The 18,590-nt window shown below is 37.2% G+C and overlaps 1 protein-coding gene across 14 annotated transcripts in view; it reads left to right on the top strand.

The window, feature by feature from the left end:
- The window catches only part of LOC138765077 (TBC1 domain family member 22B-like), a 209,502-nt gene that overhangs the window by 43,755 nt on the left and 147,157 nt on the right, over positions 1-18,590 (top strand). For all 14 annotated transcript variants that reach the window (XM_069941761.1, XM_069941759.1, XM_069941765.1 and 11 more), the window contains one exon: positions 12,052-12,122. In XM_069941761.1, coding sequence (XP_069797862.1) covers positions 12,052-12,122 — 71 coding nt within the window. The remainder of the gene's footprint in view (positions 1-12,051; positions 12,123-18,590) is intronic.

Genomic DNA, 18,590 nt, shown 5'->3' with positions numbered 1-18,590 from the left:
TATCGGGCTGCTAATATTCGCTATTTAACTTTTTGGATTTTTTAAAATTCTGATAAATTGGATCGTCCACTATGGACAGATTTAGAATTGTGATCTATACAGCAGTATTCAGTGGCCTCTTTATTGAGGGCCTCTCTTCCATTTAGCTTTTCCAAGATCAATAGGAGTATATCTAATCCAATGCTTAAACATGCATTGTGAATCTGGTTCGAATTGAGGAAATGTTTTAATTGAAAAAAACTTTCTTATCTAGTGCTAACTCTCATAATTATTTGTTTTGGACCATCAGTAGCCACTTTTTCACTGGCACCTTGTCCAGTGATGGTCAATTTACTGATTAAGGGTCCAGTGGGAAAGTGAATCGATCTGCATGTCAGCATCAAATTATGCAAAATCACTCCAAGGATTGACGGCCTCAATCCCTTCTCACATCCCAGGCATCAGCTAATGGCTGTGTGCCAATTACCTCAGTGGAAAAATAAAAGGACAAGTTGCATCCCGGGACAAAAATGACGCACGTTTTTGGGTGAGCACGTTCAACCGCACGTTGAGGCAGTCTGCTGGAGTCCTGAGGTAAGGCTGACGGTGGCTCATCTCCTCAATTAGAAGTACAATAAAAAAAAAATTATCAGTTTAAAAATTTGGTGTGTAGTATAAAAATTTGGTGTGCCGTGTAAAAGGTTTAGATTCAGAAATCACTTTAAATTATGTTTGCAACTGGGGTGATCAGGAGGCGCAAGAGATTATCTCACTGAGGTTGGTGGAGGCTGCAGGATATGATTTGACAGGCACTATTAAAAATGGCTGGTTTTACGAGAAGATAGCATCGAAGCTTGGGGAAATGGGATTTAATAGGGACAAGTCCCACGTCATAAATAAGCTGAAGACATTTTGGAGGAGATTTCATCAAGTTATGGATCACAGTGGGAGGAGTGGGAAGGACTGTTTGAACTGGCCTTATTTCAATCAGGCATATAATACCCGAGGCACCAGCAAACAAGCTGAGCCCCTCTCCCTGGTATCCAACCTGCAGCCCAGTGAGGGGGCTGCTGCACAACCTCATGAACCCATCCCTGAAGATCTCCACTCGGCAACTCAATGAAACGTTCCGCGAGGAGCTTTTTCATTGTGTATGTCACTTGCCTCACCACCATGAATGCAGTGGGATACCCACACCGAACAGATGGAATGATACTCACAGAAGTGGCATGCCATCACAAAGCTATTGCAAGTCTGATCCAAGGTTCCAGAGGCTTTCGGCAGTTGGTAATCTTTCGCCTCAGCTCGAAGATCCCTGCAATAAAATCAAAAGTACCTCAACACATTCTAAGATTCTCATGCCACAAATCATCATATTTTTCCAGGACTTCACTCCAGAACACTGCTCTTCGAGGTCTCTCCTGCTTCCACATACTTCTGCTACTATGTACCTTTTCAAAATACTGCATTGTTATCAGGCTTTTTCTTCTGTGGTTTCTCAGCACAGCCCAACTCTCCTCCTCAAATCCCTCCCTGTTAATCCGCAATATATCAATAAAATGGATTTGATTAGGGTCCTCCATTGTTTGAACCAACTTGCTGATATGGCCTGACTGGTGATAGATTCACACATTTTCAGGATGTCCAAAGTGATGTCTGATGTTCACCATTGTTTAGAAGATGATGATGTCAATTCCTGCAGTTGTGTGCTATGTCACATGGGACATTTCTGAATAGAAGGTACTCTTCTATTCCCAGGTATGACTTGTGGTCAGTATGAAAGCATGAAGTGGCCCAGTGGGAATAGCAAAAACAGCTTCTTTAACTGGGACACTGAGTGGCCAATTAACTGGGATGCCAGTGAAAAAAAGCTACTAATTGATTAGTATTTTCTCTAAATGGAAAATCAAATTTTTTTTTTGTAAATTTAAAGAAGGTTATTTAATGTCCTGTGAACGGTTTGCAAGTAAATATGATGTACCAAATTCTCAATTTTTAAGATTAGAAACTTCTTAAATACTATCTTGCTGGATTTTCCATTTGTATATCCATCAGATTTAGTTGATAATATTTTTCAATTGAATCCCTCTCGGGAAAAGTTTAATTGGAATTATATGTGATAGACTATTAAAATTAAGTCCAGTACTTCATGATAAGATTAAAAAGGCATGGGAACTAGAAGTTGCAAGACCCTTATCTGAAGATCTATGGGATAAGATTTTGAAACTGGTAAATACCTCTTCTGACATTCATTAATTCAATTCAAAGTGGTGCATCACGTTCACATATCCAAAGATAAATTGGCTAGTATTTTTTTTCTAATATTAACCCTATTTGTGACAGATACAAATCTGAAATTGCTGCATTGACACATATGCTACATTGGTCTTATTAAATCCTTATTAAAAATTTCTTTCAAATAGTTTTCTATTTTACAACTATGCTGTAGGTAGAGCTACGACCCAATCCAATAACTGCTCTTTTTGGGGTTACTGACCCAGACATATGGAGTTTTTCTGTTCCTGTTCAACAGGTTGTGATCTTCTCTACATTGTTAGCTAGATAAGCTATCCAAATGAAAAGACTCTAGACTTCCAACAGTGTTTCAATGGTTTTCTCATATTAGTCTTGTTTAAGTTTAGAAAAAAATGTATTTGATTCAACGATGAAATTTGATGATATATGGTGACCTGTTATGTCATATTTTCATTTGATGTAAATGTTTCCAAAGTGATGAGATGTATCTACTCTTCCAGATGAGATTTCGTTTTACCTTTGTTTTGTTTTGATTTATGGTAGGAACCAAAAACTACAAAATATAAGCTGAACAGGATAAGCTGTTCAGCTCTTTTCTTGTTAGATTTTTATTAGAACAGATTAGGTTTTTATTATTCAATACTTTTGATTTTTTTTTCCATTTTAACCCATTGCAGTGGAGGGGGAATGGAGTTTATACTGTTTTAAGTTTTATATTAATATCTCTACTCTATTTTCAGTTTTGTTTACTTCGTTGCAATGTATTTCCTATAAAAACCAATAAAAAAAAAGATTGATTTTTTTTTCTATATTTTTTTTTCCTGGAATATTTCTGACATTTTGGTTTTTGTTTTGGTGATCTGATGTTTTATTAGTTTCTGTTTACTCCTGAGAATGGTCTGCAAAACCACCAAGACAAAATCAACACTTTTAACTAAACTTGTTAAAACTTTTGGTAAGTTAACAGAGGAAATTTTTAATTGACGAATACAGCTTTTTAAAAATAATTGTTCAGGTGAAAATTGCACATTTCAATAGCAGAGTTTATTGTGTATATTTTACATTTAACGTATACCAGAAAGGGCAACAGATTAATTATCTGTGCTGTAATTGAAAACTGTGATAGAGTGAAATCTTTCAGTATTCTGGTTAAGACTTTTTTAATTTTACTTCATTGCAGGCTCAAAGTGAGATTTTGCATTTTGAAAATTAACCTGGTTTTAAAATAAGTTATTGAACATTAAACTATTTCAGTTTTTATTGTTGTCAGCAGCTTCCAGTTCTTGCACTATATTCCAATTTGACATAGTTAAAACAAAATTAATTCTCAAAACTCCATAATTCTGTGCTGTTGCCATTCAATACCTGAATCAAAGGCTTACCAAAAGACATAAAGTACTTTTCAAGAACAACAATTTTATTTTCCAAATTAAGGTATGATTTTAATTGAACGTCAAAATATTTCTCTGTGGATAGGCAATGCGAGATTTGATGAGTTTTACTTTGGGGATATTGCTTGGCGTTGCACAGCTGTTACTCTTCAACTGTATTAGTTTCATGATTCAATTACTTAAATCTAATCAGACACATGGATGACTGAATCCAAACTTGTCAAGAATGACTGGCTCCTGTGAGCATTATGACTAAGATTGATGGGTACAAAAATTATCAAGGAACCCAATTCTCACTTGCTCTTGAATTGATTTTGAGTTTATTTCAGGGTTTTGAATTAAATCTGCTGTTGCAGATATGATAATTTCAATAATAAACTATTTCTCAGATGTTGCTCGTTTGTAAAGAAACCATAGTTCTCTTTTGTGACACAAGATGGTGTTAGCATGCTGACAGAACACAATTGATATGTCTTTGCCATTAATACTTTGAATTTAAACAGTCCATTTTGAGAAATATTCAAAGCTAATTATTGAGTACTGTTTGCATGTTTTGCCTTTCTGCTTGAAATTATGGAATGGAATGATATTGAAATGTAAAAATTGTACATGATTGAGTCACATTAGAACTATTTAAGAGAAGATATATGCATGAAAAAGATGGAATTTACCACCTCCATATCAAGTAGAATTCTACAGAATTATTTTAAGTTGAAACTAAAATTAGTAGGATATTAACTGGAAAAAGGGTTTAGGTAAAATAAAATTATTTTGCAGTCTTTGAGTTCATGACACAAATAGGTTCATAGATCACAAGAGATTTCATTAAATAACCAATTGATTTAACTCCCCTTTTCTAAAATTCTATTAATACTGTAACCTGTTGTACTGATTATTATTTTGATGGCATTGAATGTTTCAAACATTACCAGGTCTAATCAACGAGATCATATTTTTACTGTGTAGCACATGATAAATTTTGGATTATTTTGGAAAATAGGAGTGTATATCTGATACATTACACAAATAGATTGTTCAGTGTAATCAATCTCTGCCATTTTTTTTATTCGCTACCTGAATCCTTTTACTCAGTGTCTTCCTTCATCCTCAATCCTCTGTTTGCCTTTTGCTCATGCATGCGCAAAACCTTCCCATACATGTGTCAGCATTGTCTGCTTCAGCTTCTCTACAGTCAGCAAGTTCCACATTCTTTACCAAAAGATGTCTCCAACATTAATTTATTTGTTTCCACTTTGTATTGACATTTCTTTGTGAATTCATTTCATGTGGGAAAGAAAAAAAAAACTGCATATCAATTGCACTGAACCACTTCATTATTTAAAAGAAATTTATAATGATCTCTTAGTAGAGACAAAAGCCATATTTAGATGATATCCAGATGATTCATGTTCTTCTCCCTCCAAAATATTCACAGCATTTGATAAAATGTATAATAATCCAATAGTTGCTAGCTGTAAGAATCTGTATAAATTTTAGAAAATCTGTACTTCTAGTAAGGAGCCTTAGTGCTTTGGACTGCATACATTTGTATCCTTATCCATTTATTTTTCTACTACTTTACTAATTTGTGTGTTAGTATTGTCTAGTTTATTTTGTTTCTTAACATTCCAAATTGTGTCAAGTGTCCACTCAAAACCAAGACACAGTTTTATTTAATATAAACTCACAATCTACCTTTTCTAGAATCCTGGTTGTCTCCTGGTATTTGAAAAATTTCAATCTTTATGCCTGTATTGCCTAACTTAGCATTATTTGATTACTTTAACTTGGTACTGTAGCGGCCAGACGGGTTGACCTCACTGAGCAGACTAGTTTATTGCAGGCTGCTGGGTTGCACTTGTACTCCCAGCCCGGACCTGGCTGAGAACCGCGCTGGAGGGTGCTGACGTCACCCGGGTGTCACGTGGTCCCCAAGCACAGGTTTCTGAGCCCCGAGCTGGAAGGAAGGGAAAACCCCGATGGCGCCATTTTGGCTGGCTGCCCTGCCGCATGGCTTACAAGCGGGGCTGGTTCGCCTGTCTTGTGAGCCGCCGCAGTACCTCCAATGTTTGTGTCATTTTTGTTCGTTAGCAATTGTAATCCCAGCAAAATCCCAGAACGGTTCCACTTTTCATTTTTGCAGTAACCTGAAATTCCTCACATTTGAAGCTATCATTTAATGTATTCCTGATCATTTTCCTGTCTCCTTTTACTTGTTAGGGCCCTTTTCATATTCTTTTGAAAATCAAACCCACTGTATCGCTTTTCTTGCTTTTCAGGAGATTCAGTGTTGTTTAAACATGACTTATCTTTCGTCCATTTCAGCTTTCTTTATTGTAAAGTGTATGGCATTATTTAAAAAAAAAAAGCATTGCTCTCTGGCATGGAGTTTGCAAAATTTAGATCAGTGGAAATGATGAGCATGTTCTTTAAAACCTCAAGTCTCCTGTATGTTAAATGGATAAAAGATGAATAGATGGATCCTATTTTCATGTTCAATAGGTTTGACAAAATATGGCTTACATTTGAACCCAATAATTAACCAACAATTTGCCAGTTCACGTGCCAGTGTGAATGCTCATAGGCTCGTATTCAGGCTCCAAAGCCAAGGGAGGGAGTATCATTGTCGACTCGTTTCAAATTGGCTTCCAATGTGAACAGGCAACCTGGTATTCCGGGTTCCATTAGTGACATGCTGATGACGTTCTTGGGTGTGTGGGTTGTTCTTAAAGAGAGAGGGACAGGAAAGAGCAAAAAAATATTTTTTACACAGCTTCTCTGTATGAAGTGTCTGCAACATGCTCATTCTTATTGAAATGAACAAAGAGAACATTTTTCTGGGTCAATGCATCTTTTTACACAGCGAGCCATATTTGACTGCATGTTACACCCATTTGTTTTTCCCAAAAAATGGCTTAAAAATATTCCCCCGGTCTTGTATGCCAGGTTGAAATCAGGGTGATAATGGTGAATAACGGCAACAATAAAGCTGTCGGTCCCCACCCTGGTCATTGTGTTGAGAAAGTGTCAAGTATGTGAGTGACAAGTCTGAATACAAGGGTTTGCAATCAAACATTCATTTTATTAACACACAACAATTAATAGAAGAGCATGGGAAAATCATAGTGGGAATAAAACATTATGCGCACAATGCATAAAGGAGCACAATTTAATAAAACGTATGCACACAATTTGTAAAAGAGCATGGGAAAATCTACTAGAAGTATTGATCTATAGAAGTGGATTTCAACATTTTTCTTTCCAAATGCACACCACCTTAAGTAGTCCCCTTCTAATCACCACTACCTATCATTGGGGGCTGGTGATGGGCTGTTGGTGGGGGAATGGGGTGGAGGGCTTCAGACTATTCAAACTGAGGACAAATCCACAGACCAGCTTGCTCAAATCTTTGTGCTTTATGATTACCCTCACAATCTGACAGACCTAGTGTCAAATCTTGGGTTAGGTTCATTGTTAGACTTTCCCATGCTTGTATGTATTTTATTCCTGCTACCACTTTCCCCACACTCACTATAAACTTTGCGCATGTATGTATGTTATCCCCATGACCATTTTTCCATGCGTCTTTTGTAAATAAAATCATTTACTACAAAAGTGCATTCAGAGTCCTTGCTTTTGAGATCCATCAAATCTGTTTTCTCACACATAACACCCCCCCCCCCCTCACCCCCCACCTGGAGAGAGAGAGGCTGGAGTGAGGTGTGGGTAATCTCCTTATAGAACAAAGCATTCTTGCGAGTAGGTAATAGGTCAGTCAGGACGTCACAGCTGGAAGTTGGGCTCCCCTTAGCTCCACGATACCGGGTTGGTAATGTGAAAGGGTGGATGGAATCACTTTTTCTTGAACGGCCCCATTGGTATTTCAAAATGGGTCTTTCACATGCCAGGTTAACAGTTTGCCGATGTGAAAAATTGATTACTGTAGTGATGTGGGCAAAGGACCAAAAATCCAATTGTGTTGGTTCCAAATGTGAATGACTGTACAAAGCTTGAATAAACATTTTCGGGATGATCTGGATACAATGTAATTCTGAGTTTGAAGTTTGATAACAAGACAGAATTCCAATCTTGCCGTTCTGATTGTACATTAAAACAGAAGAGGCTTGTGGTCATACATATCAAATCATCAGAACATGGCCCTTTGGTCACTCTAGAGCAGTGGTTTTCAAACCTTTTCTTTCCACTCACATACCACTTTAAGTAATCCCTATGCCAGAAGTGCTCTGTGATTAGTAAGGGTTGCTTAAGGTGGTATGTGAGTGGGAAGGGTAGGTTGAGAACCATTGCTTCAAGACACAATTGTTACTGAAATAAACTTGAGAAAAATAGTAATTGGGCCCATTTCCTATAGATGAAACCGTGCACATAACGAGTCAATTAGGTATGATTAAAACAATGGTATTCAAACTTTTTCTTTCCACTTGTATATCACCTTAAGTAATCCTTTACTAATCACAGAGCACCTCTAGCATAGGGATTTAAGTATGTGAGATTTAGTCATTTTTCTTCAGTAGGTCAATACGGTAGTGGCTGGATTCAGTGCAGATAGTATTTGGTATTGTTGATACATGTTAATACTGTAAGATCAATCAGTTTAAGATATTTGTTTAAAAATAATTTTGGAACTGAATGACTAGCATATCTTGTAATATGTTAATTCTCTACAAAATTCAAGAAAGTCACCAACTAAGTGACTATTATTTCACCATATGGAAACCATGATGGGAACAGATGTACTTATTGTGATATTAAATCAGCTGTAATATTCTGATGTAAACCAGGCAGTATCAAAGATAAAAGAAGCAAATAAATTAAAGACTTTGTATATTAATGTTCAATTTGCATCAGACAACCTGGAGATTTTGTGAAATGGATGGTATTACCTCTTTTGCATTAACAAAAATAGCTGATTTCAGAGCCAATGAATCCCTTGAACACGAATAAGGGATCGATTTTTGAATCCAATTAAATGCCTGTGCTTATCACCTTTCGATGCACAATAGTTTTTTTTTGGGGGGGGGGGTCCAATTGAGGAACATTTGAACTAATGAGCATTAATGTTTTCAGATCATATTTTGAAACCTCTTTAATTTGAATGAGAACCATTTTATCGATCTGTGGAGGTTCCAGATTTGTATAATTATGAAACATTGCAATATGTTAGTGAATGCTCTTTTCTCATTTTATTCTTTTTGAAGTGCTTTCTCCCTCATATGTTGTTGTTCCTCTTGTTCTTGAGGTGGCTGATTCAACCAATCTGGGATCAAAATTTTATTTCACACCGTAACAGAGGTGTGAGGATGAAGATTTTTAAAATGCTCTTTTGCTCAGTCTTTCCTCCATTCTAGCTTTCTCTTAAAAATGAGCACTCTGGGTATGTCAAACCCGCCAAGCCAATGCTAATTCCCAGGGCTACGTGTAAGTGATGAAACACTTCAGGGATGTACCAAGAATCTTTGAGTCTCTTTTTTCGGTCCACTGTTTGACTCAGTCCTCTATAATGCAGCTGGTATGGTGTCTTGTCTTTCAACGTACCTTCCCATCTGATCTGTGATTCTTTCAACAGTGCTGGGGAGGTTTGTCTGGGACAGAATCTGTGGGTCCAGAACCTTGTGAAGTTTTCTGTGTAGTCAGGTCCAGAACCTTGTCACTTGATGTGAAGTTTTCTGTGTAGTCAGGTCATATTAGAAGTGGTTAAGCTATCTGGCATCCATACATGGTTTACAAGCATGAAGTAAAGCAAGTAATAATAACAGTGCAATGCACCTTTAAAGTGGCCTTTTGGGCTGCTTTTGTTCTCCGATTTCTCAATCTTTCAAAAGCAGATATGGATTTTGTTATATTTTTGTAAATTTTGTCATGGATGTTGATTGGTCTTGAGTGAATGGTGCAAAGTTCTGTAAACTCATCCATGCTGATGATCACAAGGCTGATTGGTTTTGTGTGTGGGGCATTTGGTGCAGGTTGGTATGTATATTCTTTGTCCAAAAGTTTCTGATTATCAAGTCCTGAACTTGCACTGAATGCCAGGCAGCAACGTGGAAGTCTCCTGAGGTGGCATCTCGTATTTTAGTTTTTATTGAAAGTGTCCTTCAATGGAAAAGAGCAGTCAGTCTTGTATCTAAGGATAATTCCATCTTCTTTGTCATGGTATGCAACAACAGCATTGGAAAGAACAATATCAAATAGCATGACCTCATTTTATATATTATATTGGGAATTAGGAGGTTGGTAATTTAACTCCAAAGAAAGTTTTCATTTTTGCTACATCCACAATTTTGGAATGAGAGCACACAGTGAGTTTTGCTGTTGCCTTTATTATTACTTGGAAACTATCTCATGGGTTCACCGGCTATATTTTGCAAAAAGGCAAACAAGATATTAGGTGTACCATGTTAAAATTGGGTACACACGTATCCTGCTATTTTATCATTTAGTGGGCTATTACCAGGTATAAGCCTCATGCTATTGAAATTAAATGCTTGAATATGTGATTCATCAATACAAGAAACTGACCAAATATCTGAAATGTTTCTTAAGCTTAGTATGAATTGTGGAGATCTTTTGATTTATGGGAATTATCCACAGCCAGATTGGTTGGAATAATTTTGCTTCAAGTTATATGTGGCTGATGTGTTGGGCATTGCATAAATTTGCTTTTTTTTTAAAAAAAAAAGTACCTAGTAAAACCACATAAATCATTTGAATGAATATTTAAAATGGCTAGAACTTCAAGACCTGGATACAGAGACCAAGATGTTTAAAAAAAATTCTGTTGATTCTCCTTAACTGCTGGAGGAAGGCTGTATCACTTTTTAAAAACAAATATAGAACTGATTTGCATTAGATAAATTATCAAAAAATACTACACACCCAGAAACAAAGTGGGTGTAATCAGGAGTCTCAGTATTTGCAATGACTGCAAAAATGTACTGTAAGATAGATGTATTGGTCCCCTTTACTCAAAATTAATTCTCTTGTCTTGTTTCTTGCAACTTAGAGCATAGTTATTCAAATTTTACATTGCTAAAGTTTAATAAAATATCTTTTATTGGTTACTCTAAAACTTGATTCTTTTTCTTAATTCTTAAGTCTCCCACTTAAATCCCAGCAGCTCTGCTCGGAACTGCCAGCTTTTAAATTCTTGTCTTGGGGAATAACTTGGGGCCTTTTCAAATGCAGCATGGACCTCATTTAAATATGGACTCTATTATTCAAACTGCATCAATGAGCTCCTCATGGGAGCTGCCAGTTGAATCCATGCCAAATTAACCTGGCATAAATATAATTAAAAATGAATGAGAATAAATGGCTACTGGGGACTGGTAAGTAGATCATTTAATTTGGCTTAATTGTTGGTTTAAATTTATTCAATTGTTTATCTGGTTCTGTTTAATGTTTCTTAGTTTTTGAATTTTTGTTGACATCAAAGACATTTGTAAACATCTGACGTCTTGAACATCCATTGAGGCAGGTTCTCATTGGCCATCAAAGCCATTCTGTCCTCTGCTGGACCTGGCCAATCACGCTCGCCCATGGAGGAAGACTGGACCTGGAACCATTCTGAAAGGAACAGCCTAATTAAAAGAGGCCACAAAGTGGCTTGCTGGTCACCAGAAACGCTGTCCTTTTCCTCCTCATGAGTAAATGGAGTTTGTACTTCCTGTTTGCATGATAATTTTAAAATGTAATCCAGAGCATGTGATATGCTTTGAGGGATTCTGGTGTAAAACAAATGAAGAGCTTTTCTTGAAGTTATCCAGTTACATTTGCTTGCACTAGTTAAAAGACTAAAGTACAAACAAGTCCATAATTTGGAAATGTTCATATTAGACCTATTATAATTGGAAAATTAAAACAAATTTGTGAATGACAGCTTGTGTCTGGATATTGAGTAGGACTGGAAAAAATAAGCATCAGATTATGCATTCAAGGATATAATTTAAAAGAATGTGTTGCAAAAACTCATGGGGCAACAAACAACCCACTCTCCATCCGAGTAATGGCATTTCTCATATGACCAAGCCTTGTTTCTCCCCTCAAGTTGGCAGAAGACGTGAAAATTTGCACAAATCAAGACCCCTTTATATCAGTGGTACCTGGTGCAATTTGAAACAATAGCAAATGAAATGTTTATTGTTGAGAAAAAAACTTAAACATATCTTTGGTGATTTGTGCTTTATTTTTTTTCCAGTACAGTGGAACAGAAGACTTGAAGTTGGCCAGATTAAATGCATTTTGTATAGGAAAGTGAAACATTCGACTAATTTCCAGGATAACTGGCTTTAGTGTTTTTGGGCTTCTAATTTGCCACACCTATTTTAGTTTATCACCATTTGAATCGTGAAAGGGAATTGATATGAAATTAAAGTTTAATTTCTTTTGTTCACTCTTGTTTTAACAGAAGAACTGAGGAAGTACAGCTGGTCTGGTGTACCACGAGATGTTCGCTCTGTTACATGGAGACTTTTGTCGGTAAGCAGGATTTTAATTTGTATACTAATGGAAAGAACAAAATAAAGAGATTACATTTTTAAAAGTAGAGTCAAGTGTCTGATCTCTGACAGTCAGTAATTTAGAATTTTATGAAGAGTTTTACACCTTAAGATGGTCTTGTTTGATGAAATGCGCGAGGGGAACATGCACCTGGTGAATCTTCCTTAAACCTGGAAATTCTTGGTTAAGGAGCATGAAGTTAATTTAAACTATGTGAACATTCAGAGGTTGGTCATAAAATCTGGCCCTCCGAGCTACTTGGTCATTTTGAGAATTAACAAAAAAAAATAGGTTGAACAAAGGTGAGCATGTCCAATAAATTGGTAGCTATAGATGCATAACACTGCAGAAAGGAGAAAGTGAGTATTCTTAGATGGTGTAAAAATTCTGTTTTACAGATTTTAATTTCAAAAAATGTACTATAATGTGCAATCAGTTGAAACTGCTATTAAAAAGTTAAATGAAGGAATTTATCTTGAATTTGAACACTAGAGGTCATTGTTGTAACACCAGTCTGTCTGTCAAATAATACCTTGAGGACAGGAACGTCAATGGTCATTATATTTTTCTGCTGGGCTCAGGTTTTAAATCTGACATTTGAGAAAGAGTCATTGACTTCAGCAAAAAAAAAACATAGTTGAACATCGAAAAGAAAGCTAAGTCAGTAAATTGTGGCACATTTTTAAACTTATAAAAGCTTTTTCAAAGTGCATTTTCAATTGAAAGCACAATTTTCCATGATTTTTCCAGTTTTTTTTTTGCCATAAAATGGGGTTAAATTAGCAGAAGGAAATTAGATTTTCAACAATGGCTAAATCTATAGGAAATTGCAAACTGTTTTATTCTGTGGAAAAAAAAATGTTCTTTAAACAAGAAACTAATATTGCACATGGCTAATTACATTGCTATTAAACAGAGGGATGAATGAATAAATACTTAAGTTTTTAATTAAGTCCATGCAAGTAGTGACCTATCTTGGACACACAAGATCTCATCACTTGTCAGGAAGGCACAACAGCAACTGCAATTCCTAAGAAGACTGAGTTGGCAAGGCTACCTGCCACCATCCTGTTGACTTTCTACAGAAGCTTTATTGAGAGCGTTCTGGCCGCTGCATCACAGTGTGGTATGGTTGCTGTAAAGTAGGGATCTCCAATGTGGTCGATATTGACCCCAGAGGGGTCAATGAGTGCCAGGGAGTTGAAAGGGGGGGGGGTGTGAATAAAGTCTGTGAGGGGGGGGGTGGTTGATTTGAAATGGCACCTCCACACCAACTTGCCCCCCCCCCCCCCCCCCCCCCCCCGTCAGCCTTCACCACCCCACGTCCAACCTCCCCCCCCTGACCAGTCCAGTCACCCCCACAACCCCCCCCCCACCACCCCAAGCACCGGAATTTCACGCCAGGAGGTCATTGAGGGACCATGTAGTCCCTGAAGGGGTCGATGGTCTTAAAAGTTTGGGCACCCTGCTTTAGAGCATTGCATCAGAGGTGAATCCACAGTACCCCAATGATCTACCAGGATCATTGAAGAAGGCTTGCAAAATTATGAAGGACCCCTGCCACCTGCACATTGCATCTTCCAAATACAGAAGTATCAGAGCCAGAAACAGGTTGAGAAACAGCTTCTTCCCATGGGCAGTGAGACTGATGAACTGCTCATACAATCCCTCCAAAAACTTGCTATTATTTAACAATATTTTTATTTATGTACCACATATAAATTGTTTGTAAATATGTGGGCATGTTTTTAAACCAAGAGACCAAAAATTCAGTTTTGTCCAGTTGTACTTTACAATTGAATGATGGTAATAAGCAAACTGGAACTTAAAACCTATGTTTCATGGTTATTCAAGCTTTGGCATGTAAAGATGGGATTCGGGAATTTGAAGCCTAATGCGATAGCTGCCCTTCATTATAAAGATGTTATATGAAATGTAACAGATAAGTATGAAGAAAACAATCTAATAAGGAGCATTATAAAGCAAGGTGGATTTTATGGTAATAAGACAGCAACTTTAATGCACAATGCAATATCAAATTTGTCATCAAAATATCAAACAAGGTAAAAACCAGATTGGACCAGATTAGAGCGAGATAAAATAGGGGAGAAGGTACCTGAACATATACTATATGTGGGATGAAAAGCTGGTGCAACATAGGAATTCACCAGTGCTGCACCATCTGCTCAACATTTGGAAGAAGATTCACATAGAAAGGAATAAAACAAATGATCAACTACCAAAATTAATATTGACACAAAATCAACTAATCCCTTTCACAATAGATAACCTTTCCTTTAGAGAATGGGAGAGAAAAGGGATCAAAAGAATAGAAAATTGTTTTTTGGAAAAAAAATTATCTTTTGAACAAATGAAGTACAAATATGGTATAACTCACGGTACAATGTTTGCATACCACCAACTGAAAACCTACTTGAAGGACAAATTGGGAAGCAGGCTGAGGTTACCAGAAGGAAGCAATTTTGAATATGTGATTACAGACACAATAATTAAAGTATTTATAACAAACATGTACATCAAACTGCAAGAGAAAGAGAACGAGGAAACAAGCTGTGAACCCAAACAAAAATGGGAACAAGATCTAAACATAAAGATAAAGAATGAAACATGGGAAAAGCTATGCTCCGGAACTATGAGAAATACAATAAACACGAGGTTACGCATGATACGATATAATTGGTTACACAAGCTATACACCATGCCCCAAAAGTTAAATAAAAACAGTTGTTTTCGCTGTAAGAAGGAAACAGGAACAACAGTACATGCAATTTGGGCTTGTGAGAAAGTGGAAAAGTTTTGGGAAGATCTAAATCAGGTATTAAATAAAATCACAAAAAGCAACATACCAAAAAATCCAGAGATATTTCTTCTAAGTAATATATGAAGTAAGGAATTAGGCCTCAAACTGGATGAAGCACAAAAAAAAAGATTTATTATGATAGCCTTAGCTGTAGCAAAAAAATGTATTATGTCAACTTGGAAATTAGAAGATAGCCTGAGAATACAGCAATGGTACATAGAAATGAATAAATTATTCCATTGGAAAAAATAAAAATAACATCACAGTATTCGAACAAATTTGGGAACCGTACATGGAACACAACAGAGAAGTTCTACAGCGGACCTCCACTACCTAAAATGACAGAAGGAGAAGATGACAAAATGAACTGACCCAGTATGTAAAAGTAGATGACACAAATTTCTTGTTTATTTTCATTGTGTGATGACATTGTTTAATGTATCATATATGTTGAATGTTGAGTGGGTAGGGAAGGGGGGGTTGAAGGAGGGAGGGGAGGAAGGGGGTTAAAGGGGAAAAAATGACTGTATATTCAAGAAGGAAATATGTGTATTTAGGTCAGTATGGTTCATAGTGTGAAAAATAAAAAAAAATACTGGCCATGAATGGATCAGCTTTTTGTAAGTAATAAAAGAACTAAGTTATTTATTGATGTTTAACTTGGGCTAACCACTTTATTGTTGACTTTTAGACAGCTAGTGTTCCTTGTTGGGGAATTTTGTCTCTGTTTATTATACAATGAAGAAGATACACTTTTCCAGAATTATTTCTTTCACCACGCTCCTTCTTACAACTAACTTGCTCAGTAATATTCTTGTTTGCTTATCAAAAAATGAAAAGTGCAGATGTCTTTTTTGTAAACCATGGAAGTGGGGCAAAAGAAAAGAATTTGTGTTCAACATCTTTGCAGGATGCTTAAGGATATTTTCTTACTGACGTGGACATGCAGCTTATTGCTTATGAGTTTGTATTTTGTGAGGAGAGGTTTTAACATGAAATAGAAAGTGAGCTCATTTGCATTTCTCTAATCACCAGTTTGTGGCTGGGCAAAAGAAAAATAATGGAAGGAATTCTGGAGGCTGATTATTGTTGGACTCCCTTTGAACTTGTATAATAAGTTCATGAAAAGTTCATTAAAATTTCACATGAAACTTGTATCACTTTGAGCTATTTCAGTCAGTGCTTAAGATTGGTTCTAGATTCATCGTATTCATTTAATGTGGTTAAGGATGCAGGATTGTGAAATATTTTATGAACATGTATTTGTGAAAAGCAATTCTCTGTACATTTGAAAATGAGACCTAGGAATAGATCTAAGCTATTTAGCTGATCAATTCAATTCTGCCATTCGAATTGCACCTGAAATATTTTTCTTCTCTTCTGCTTTCTCCCTATAATCTTGACACCCTAATCAAGAATCTTTGTTGTGTTGACTTCTTCAAGGCCTTCTGGATGAGTAAACTGATAAATTTAATTCCGTTCTTTAAAGAAAGTGAAGAACTTTTAGTGTATGTGAATCATGGTTATTATTCCATTGGCTATACCTTTAGAGTTTGAGATTTGAAAATTGTATTATATTGTTGGATTAGAGGGCATAATGTTGTGTTGTAACTGAAGTGTGAACCAGAAGTATCTTTACCATTTTAATTCCCCATGAAAGTGAGTATATTTTTGTATTCCATAAGTATTTCAAACATGGATCAGATATTACCCTCATTAATTTCAGTGAAACTTGCATTTAACAGTTCTAATTATACACTGACAAATAGGCACATCATTCTCATTACCTTTTAAGAGTTGTGGAATGGCAGGGAGGATGTGTTGGATGAGGAGGCTGGTGGGGTTGTAGGTGAAGACCAGAGGAATCCTGTCCTTGTTGCATGTGGGGGCAGTGGGGGCCAGGACAGATATGTGGGTAAGGGCTGAGAGGGAAAGCCACGTTCTTTGAAGAAGGAGGACATCTCTGATGATCTGGCATGAAAGTCCTCATCCTGAGTGCAGATGCAATGGGAACAGAGAAGATGAGAGAATGGAATGGAATCCTTACAGGGATCAGGGTGTGAAGAGGTAGCTGTGGGAGTTGGTAGGTTTGTAGAATATGTCTATCAAGAATTTGAATCTCAAGATGGAGACAGAGAGATTGAGGAAAGGGACCAAATGTATTTGAGGTTGGTGTGCAAATTGGCGGCAAAGTGGATGAAGTCGATAAACTCATCATGTGTACATGAGGCAGCCGCATCCGTATTTAAAAAAAAATCTTCAAAAAACATGGCTTTTCCTCTACCTCCATCAACTCAGCCCTCACCCATATAAATCCACCATATTGACTTCTCTGGCTTTCATTAAACACCCAACACCCCTCCCCCCCACCTTCTTCCCCTTCACCCCCAGCTCTGTCTGTCTCCCTTTTTCCTTTTGTCTCCTTTCATACAGACAAAATAATTCTCACCTTCTCGTATCCAATTAATGCCTTTTTGTTGGTCTAGACTCTTCGCCAGCCAGCACTGTCTCTGTTCTGAGATTTCCAGTTTTTAAAAAATTTTTTTTGCTTATTCATTGAAGAAGGACTCCGGCCGGACACATTGGCCATATATATTTATCTCCTATGGATTCTGCAAGACCAGCCGAGTTCCTCCAGCATTTCGGTGTGTTTTTATTACAATCACAGTGTCTGCAGACTTTTTTGTCTCATCCAGTAATTCTACATGTGATTAGGTGGCATCATCCAAACAAAAATAGTGGAAGTTCAGGGTGGATGAGTCCCTGTAATGAAATGAGGAAAAACCAACAAGTGTACGTAAACTAGGTAACAGATATCAAAAATTGGATTTTAAACAAAAAAGCTGGACAGGCCCTACATATATAGGTGTAAGGGAACACTCAGTCATTGGGAGGGCTAGTAGAAATTGTGGGTAGGATTATCTATATTTGATCTATATTAATGAGAAGAGAGGAATTAAGTCCAGGGCTAAATGGGAACCTTCAATGAAATGGAAATTCACTACTGATTTGATGTCCGAAGGACTGGCTCCTCCCCTGACCTCGGCCTCGCACATCCTGATATAAACCCTGGATCCTTGTCAAAACCCCAGTACAGTCCAAAGACTATTGTGTGTTATTCTTTTGAATTTTACTCTCTCTGGTCTTGAGTCTTCTCAGTCATGCTACAATTTTATTTCATAAAGAAGAGGATGGAAGCTCTGTTGAAGCCAGCGATGCTCCTAATTGATCCTCTGTTCCCAGAGGCCCTGGAGGAATTCACATACTGGCTGGAGTGCTTCCATATTGGTGGCCACACAAACTGTCTACTCCATGGATGAATTCAAGAGGTTGGTGCTCCTTGTGCGTCAGACCTAAAGGACTATAGACTCCCGAGTCGGCCATCCAAAGGTTGAAGGCATGATACATGAGGCCCCAAAATGTCATCCTAGTGAGGTATCTGCTCTCACAACGGAAGCAGCGGCCTGGTGAGTCCATCGAAGATTTTGTCCTCATCCTACGAGCACTCACAAGGAACTGCGGGTACGAAGATGACACGGTCCGAGAAAGGGAAGACGAGTAAATCAGGGTGGCTCTTGTCGGTGGCGTGATGGCCACGTACATTAGGCAGCAGTTGCTCTCTGACA

Source organism: Narcine bancroftii, chromosome 5 (genome assembly GCF_036971445.1).
Source record: "Narcine bancroftii isolate sNarBan1 chromosome 5, sNarBan1.hap1, whole genome shotgun sequence".
In the NCBI taxonomy this organism is placed as follows: domain Eukaryota; kingdom Metazoa; phylum Chordata; class Chondrichthyes; order Torpediniformes; family Narcinidae; genus Narcine; species Narcine bancroftii.
Note: the sequence above shows the minus strand (reverse complement) of the source record. Positions and strands in the feature narration are given on the sequence as shown.